Below are 7,533 nucleotides of genomic sequence, written 5' to 3' on the forward strand. Positions count from 1 at the left end.
TCGGTCTCCTCAACAAAATTGACTGATTCGGCCGACCAACCTAACCTGCTAAACTGGGGTATCTGACAGTCGGTAAATATTATATTTCTATGTATTATAATATAATATCCATTCGATAGGATTTAATTATTTGGACGATTATTATAATTATTTTCTTCTTTTTATAAGAACCCCTATAAGTAGGAGGTTCAAGATAGAGAAAAGGAATTTTTACTCTCTTTTGGCTCTCTCTCTTTTTCTCTCTCTCTCTCTTCTCCTAAAATTTAATTATTTTTTACTTATGTAAAATGATAGTTTAATTCTTTGTCCTCCTGAAACATCAATTTTGTTCGTCCTAAAATACCACTTTAACTTTAATTGATTAAGTCTAGGGATTTAACAAATTTTCTTCGAGCCAAATAGAATAGTTAAACGGTCTTAACCGCTCTCAATAATGAGGATTCTGCTGTATTCCCCCTCACCAAAGTCCAGCCGATGCATGCAGCTATCAACCGCCTCCTTTCATCCGCTGCCCTCCGTTCCTTCTCTTCCACGGCCCCTGCGGCGGCCGTAATCTTCCAGCAAAACATCCTCATCACGCGGCTTAGCCGACAAGGCCGCATCTCTGAAGCTCGCCAGCTGTTCGACGAAATTTACCATCCGGATCTCATTACCTGGACCTCCCTTATCGCCGCCTACGCCGGTGCGGGACAGCTTCGCGAGGCCGAGCTTCTCTTTTACCGCTCAGATGCTCTCCGTGATGTCATCACCTGGACGGCCCTCCTCTCAGGCTATGCACGTGCAGGTCTTTTACGGGATGCTGAGGAACTCTTCGCCCAGATGCCTGAGAAGAACGTCGTATCCTGGAACACTATGGTCTCTGCTTACGCTGAAAATGGAATGGTCGATAAGGCTCTTGACATGTTCGATGAAATGCCTTTGACAAATGTTGTTTCTTGGAACACGATTATAACTGCATTGGCTCAGTGTGGCAGAATCGAGGAAGCCTGCGAGCTCTTTTTTCAAATGACAGAGAGAGATGTCGTTTCATGGACAGCAGTTTTGTCTGGTTTGTCGCAGAATGGCAGGGTTGATGATGCACGGAAGGTTTTTGACCAAATGCCTCATAGAAACGTAGTATCTTGGAATGCTATGATATCAGGCTACATGCAGAATATGAGAATTGACCAGGCTATGCATCTTTTTGAAGCTATGCCGGAGAGGAATATCACTTCCTGGAACACGATGATCACTGGGTTTATACAGAACAGGGATTTAAAGTATGCTCGTAAGCTGTTTGACGAAATGCCTTTGAAGAACGTGGTATCATGGACTACAATGATAGCAGGGTACACACAGGAAAGGGACAATGAATCAGCACTGAAAACCTTTATGGAAATGCTATCTGTTGGAACCAGGCCTAATGAGGGCACATTTGTGAGTGTTCTGACTGCCATTAGCAGCACTGCAGCTCACATTGAAGGCTCACAAGTCCATCAGTTCATAAGTAAATCCAACTTTCAAGTCTCTCCATTTGTGCAATCTGCTCTCATAAGCATGTACTCCAAGTGTGGTGATATCTTAACAGCTCGAAAAGTATTCGATGTCTCAAACCAAAAAGACTTGGTAAATTGGAATGGGATGGTAGCAGCTTATGCAAATCATGGCTATGGTGAAGAAGCCATTAATTTGTTTAAGGATATGAGCAGCAGATGCTTGAAGCCCAATGACATAACTTACATCGCACTGCTTTCAGCTTGCAGCCACTCAGGTTTAGTTGATGAGGGACTGATGCTCTTTGACTCTCTGGTGAAGGATGACTCCATTGAAATGAGAGATGAACACTATGCTTGTTTAGTGGATCTCTGTAGCCGGGCAGGTAGATTAGATGGGATTGCTTGGGTTGATATTGAGAACCCTTCTGCTTTTGTATGGGGTGCTCTGCTTGGCGGGTGTAACTTGCACAGGAATGTGAGTCTTGGGAAATTGGCAGCAAGGGAAGCATTGAAAGCAAATCCATGCAATAGTGGGGCGTATTTGTTGTTGTCAAATATCTATGCCTCCGGTGGTGGATGGAAGGAAGCTGCAGAAATTAGATCAGAGATGGAAGATAGAGGATTGAAGAAGCAACCGGGATGCAGTTGGATTGAGATTGGCAATATGGTTCACGTCTTTTTAGCGCGGGATAAGTTTCACAGCCACTTTGATTCGATTGAGAGGATGCTTCAGGAACTTCATCATGAGATGAAGATGATGAAATATGTATCATCAGTTTGTGATTAGGGTAACAGAGATGAGTGAATGGCTCACAATGCCTTCTCTTCTCCATATTTTTCAATATTATTTAATTAGTATTTAAAGATTTAAAAAACATATGTGATCAAGGAGGATCGATACAAGATTTTGGATGCACTGATTTAAGAATTTTGGCAAAAACAATCAAAGCAGTATTCCAAATAAATTGACACTCATTCTCTACATGAGGGGAGATCAAGGCCTGATTTGGCGAGAGCCCAAAAACTTCAAAAACTTAAAATTTTTGGTCACTCAGACATTGCATTGTGGTACCATTGCCAAACCACTATTTTGAGTACCATTGCCAAACCACTAATTGCTAACACCATTGCATTGTGGTCACTCAGACATCCATGATTGAACCATTGCCTCTTAATCTTTTATCATTGGACCACCACAACCAAACTATTATCATCACAGGTTACGTTATCACGACATTATTTCCTTACCACCGCTATCATATCATTGTTTAGGGCTTAGGGTTTAACTATTATCATCTTTCGACCTCTGACCCCACTTAGTGGGATTAAGGCTTTGTTTTTGTTGTATCATCTTTCGACCATTTGCATTCGATTGCCAATGCTATCGACTATTATCATTGACTATAATCTCCTAATCATTATTATTTATGCATGGTAAATTGACATCATTATTCAACAACAATTTCTTTTTTTACTATTACGCTCAATTTCTATTTTTCTACTACTACTACCCAACAAAAGTTTTTTTACCACCAACCCTTAATTATGATTCACTAAACACTATTACTCTATTGTTGCCACTCAGCTATCATCATTCAACCATAAACAATCAGCCATGATCTCCCAATCACAAATTTTTAACCAATATTATTCAAATTTGGTCTCTTATCCATTATCGTTTAACCATAGTCTCGCGATTATTTTCGCCCATTCTATTAGTATATTCCATCGACTTAATTACCAACAACATGAACATACATTATTGTTAATAAAATTGATACATGTCGGGCATGTAAACAAGTCGAGTCCAGCTCGAGAATTATTCTAGGAGTTCATACCTACTCACGAGTCAACTTGATTAATATAAATGCAAGAAAATACTATTAATTTAAACTAGTATTGTAATAAAATATCAAATAGGATTTAAAATTAGGAAATAATAATAATAAATCATTTGATATAAACTGTAAAAATACCTTTTTTTATATTTTTAATAATTTAAATATAAAGTCTCAAATTTTATCATTTTCTTAGCACATTTTATATTAATTATATTTTAAACCAGTGAGCTGAAGAGCTGACGAGTCGGGTCGGGGCCGGCATTCTTTACAACGTGACACTCATAGGATTAGGTAGCAAAAAGATATCACTAGAAAATGTTAGTGCAATCATCGACCTAACCTGCATTAATTTAAATAATATTATGTAATAATTACGTAAAGATTAAATATAATTTCATGCTCAAAATGATGGCACGAAAGCGCACACATTCAGAGAAAACGGTTAACAAATAATTAAAAAAGTCTTTTTTATAAATCTATCATACATGTAAAGTGAGCTCAACGTTGCCGACACTTTGTGGCCTATGTGATACCATCACAATTTTAAATAATTCCGAAATTTGTCCTTCTGGGAGTATGGTAATTTAATTATTTATTCACCCACATTGGGGATAGGTTTATTTATTAAATATTTATTTTTTGAAGTATTGTATATGTATATATATACATCTATATATATGTAGATTCCCCTAATTAAAAGGTCCGAAAGCCTTGAGCTGCTTTTGCATCAAATATGATTCTATAAGAAAATTAAATAAAAAAAAAAAATTATTAGAAGTAGTTAAAGAAGTGGATCAGATAAGAGCTGAGGAAGAAATTATGGGCACGCATGGCATCATGATCACCACCTTGTCATCTGTTATCTTCAATAGCTTCACCGTCGTGGATTAAAATTAAAAATTTTAAAAACTCAAAATTATGAAATAAGACTCTAAAACACGTACAAATTCTTTTTAGAAGCTCACAAAATTTTTCTTGAGACTTAATTGATAACTCATAAAAAATATGGGATATTTATACAGGTTTAGAAGTAAACAATATCACACATTATTCGCCAAACAAACTAATATTCATAGGCGGAACCAACATCTTTTTTTATGGAGGGCAAAGTTTTCCCCTAGTCCCAACCTTAAAGGAGCTAAGGTAATGAAGGTTGATACGTCATCAACAAATTTCTATTTTCTAACACGAATCTCGAGGCATGACACAAATCTCAAGACAATCTTTTGAGCAAGAATATTCAAACCTAAACCAAGAGTCGTCAAGAGCTCTGATTTCAACTAACTTATAGTCAAACTAATCAGTTTGATAAGATGGATGATACCAAAATTGAGTTAATCCAAATCAAATCTAGCTCAAATCAAACCATTAAATCACTTTTCAAAGCTTTCAAGCATATTTGAAAGGTCAAAGTGATATTTCAAAAAGAAAAAAAAAACTGATATTTAGGGAGGGACAGAAGACACAATTGCTCTCCCATAAAATTAAAAATATGAATTTGAACAAGGGGAAATTACTGATATTTCAAGAGGGGTAAAAGATCAAATTGCTCTCTCAATTAAGTAAAAATTTGAATTTGAGGGGGGACAGCCCTTTATTTATTATAAAGACAATTTCTAATACAAAACAAGTTTATTCCTACCAGTTACAGAATAGACTCAAATAAGACCTGGGAAAGAAATTATGGGTGTATAAGGCACCATAATCTTCACCTTCTCATTTGCTATCTTTAATGGCTTCACCGCCATCATTGCCTCCTCCTCCTCTTTTTTCCATGAATCCCGCGTGCACTGAGTATTAGTAACCCTCTCAGGCTCAACTTTGGCAGCCCATTTAAAGAAATGATTGAAACACAAACACAAACACAAACACATGAATTATTTGTGTTTTTTTTTTTTAATTTCTCTTAATTAATTTGATTAACTTATGATCACATAGAGAAGCCTTTTATAAATGATGAAATTTGGCTTTTCACTTCTTTCATTCTCATTAATTTATTAGTTGTTTCCTTGGGCGGCATGATTTTAAATATTTTTAATTGTGTAAAGTCTTCAGGAGAAAGAAGATGTACAAATGCAGGCAGAGAGTCTTCCCTGATATGCAATATTAATTGGAAATATGGATAGTTTTGATTGGAAATATGGATATGTACATGAGAGACTTCATAAATAGGAGTATCATATTTGTGAGGGTTAATTTTAATGTTTTTTAATTAAAATATTTAATATTTGATAAAATTTAATATTGTAATCTAAGTCATCATCATATGGCTAAAATTAAATTATTTAATCTAATATTATTTTAATTATTCAGTTTATATTTTTTATAATTTAATAAATTCATAATTATTTGCTCTATATTTTTTTAAATTTTTATATTAATTATTAAAAATTAAGTTTGTTATTGGAACAATAATAAGCTAAATGCGATGAAAGATGTTTGTTTTTGTCCGACATATTTCTAAATCGAGCTCAAGAAAATTATTTATATTTTACTCTTTAGTTTATCAAACGAATTGAATACGAGCTTTGATGACAAAAATTCTTCTCACTTCTTAAGTCAAACCGAGACTTGGATTGCGGCATTCAAAGACCTCTGAAACTCTTTTCTTTTTCCTCTCTCGGTCATGCTATTCCTCCGGTCTTTGGGGTGCAATGACCTTCAAAGCTTCATCTTTCTCCTCCTTTCACCATTCAACAAAAATGACATTTTTAAATCTCATTTCTCTCTCGTTTCTCCGCCAGAACTCCGTCAATAAAGCCATTTCTAAATCCTTTATGTTCTTAAATCCAGTCTTTTCTCCATTTTGCCGAAGTCGTTATCGGAATCCTTGCAGGTGTTTTTTTTGTAAATTAGAAGTTTAAGGTGTGAAATATGTAAAAAGATAAGTTTCGAGTGTTATGAATGCAAAATCCCCTTCTGATGGACATGCTTCAAAGAAAATGGCATGCTTGCATGGGCCTTCATATGGGCCTTCAAAGAAAATGCTTGCATGGGCCTTCAAATCCTTCAAAGAAAATGACATGCTTCGCTCTTTCTGATTCATTATGGGCCCGGCTTGAATTTCATTTTTAATTGTTCGGTGGCCCAATTAAGGTCATAAAGATGAAAAATTATTGCATGTGGATACCACATAAAAAATTTGGTGTCCGATCTGAACCATAACAAATTTAAAGTGTACCTCATTCTAAAAAAAAAAAAATGTATTTTGGCGGTCCAGATCCGACACCGCAGGAAATTTGCGTGCGGTGTCCGTACACAATAAACGCTGCATACAGATGTCATGTTATTCTACAAAAATTAATCAAACTACCTGCCTGATTGCAAATGGAACATAGATTTAAATGAATGTTTATTTTCATTTATTTATAATGCAAAAATATAATTGCTATTTTTGAGCCAGCTTAGTTTCACTCAACATACTTAAAATGTATTATAATTTTTTTTATCAAAAAAATACCATTAGTTTTTTCTTTTCAAAAATCAGTGTTTTATTTCCAGTTTTAATTTATGAAAACCATTTATTAGTCTGTAAAATATATTATCATTAATAGGATCGACCAAATGGGCATTTAGATATTATTTCAGAGTTTGAAACCAATACTAATGTCTATTTATATTTAATTAAATAATGTATTTAATTAATCGGAATATGATATCTAACATGATGTCAATGTAAGAAATTAAACTTATCCATGTCTAATAAATGCATAACGAGTTTTTTTTGTTTTTTCGATATTAATTAGTATATATTTACATATAATGATTTAGAAATTGTATGTTTTGTTAGGGCTGTCGGTACGCGTCTGGTGAGTCATTGTGAGGCATAAAGTGAAGAATTTGGGCACAAAGATACTAAAAACTGAATATTCATTCGAAAGCCAATTATTTTCTTTTCTTTTATTTATAAATTTGCATATTTAACACACAAATTTCAATTTTTACATACAAACCACCTTGTTTATACATGAAAAAAGGTATATTTGACTTGATAAGAATTAAAATGAGGGCATTTGTTATGCCATATGTAAGATAAAAATGGTATAAATATAGAAAGCAAAATTTTGGTGTTAGATATCTAAATATATAGGATTTGGGAGGTATTTATGTAAATATGCTAGGTTTTGAACATAAAAGTTTATAGTTGGAGACAAAGTACTGAGTCATTAGTCTAAGTGTCCTGTGTTGAGAAAGTGGAGCCTTGTCCACTGCGACTT

General features: G+C 34.5%; 1 protein-coding gene across 1 annotated transcript; it reads left to right on the plus strand.

Moving 5' to 3' along the window:
- The first annotated feature begins 259 nt into the window (after positions 1 to 259).
- Positions 260 to 2,364, plus strand: LOC110023420 (pentatricopeptide repeat-containing protein At2g35030, mitochondrial). The gene has a single exon (XM_020722833.1). It carries the CDS (start codon positions 475 to 477, stop codon positions 2,260 to 2,262), a length of 1,788 nt encoding a protein of 595 aa, XP_020578492.1. The 5' UTR covers positions 260 to 474; the 3' UTR covers positions 2,263 to 2,364.
- Positions 2,365 to 7,533: the final 5,169 nt, after the last annotated feature.

Source organism: Phalaenopsis equestris, unplaced genomic scaffold, assembly GCF_001263595.1.
Source record: "Phalaenopsis equestris unplaced genomic scaffold, ASM126359v1 Scaffold000224, whole genome shotgun sequence".
Classification (NCBI taxonomy): domain Eukaryota; kingdom Viridiplantae; phylum Streptophyta; class Magnoliopsida; order Asparagales; family Orchidaceae; genus Phalaenopsis; species Phalaenopsis equestris.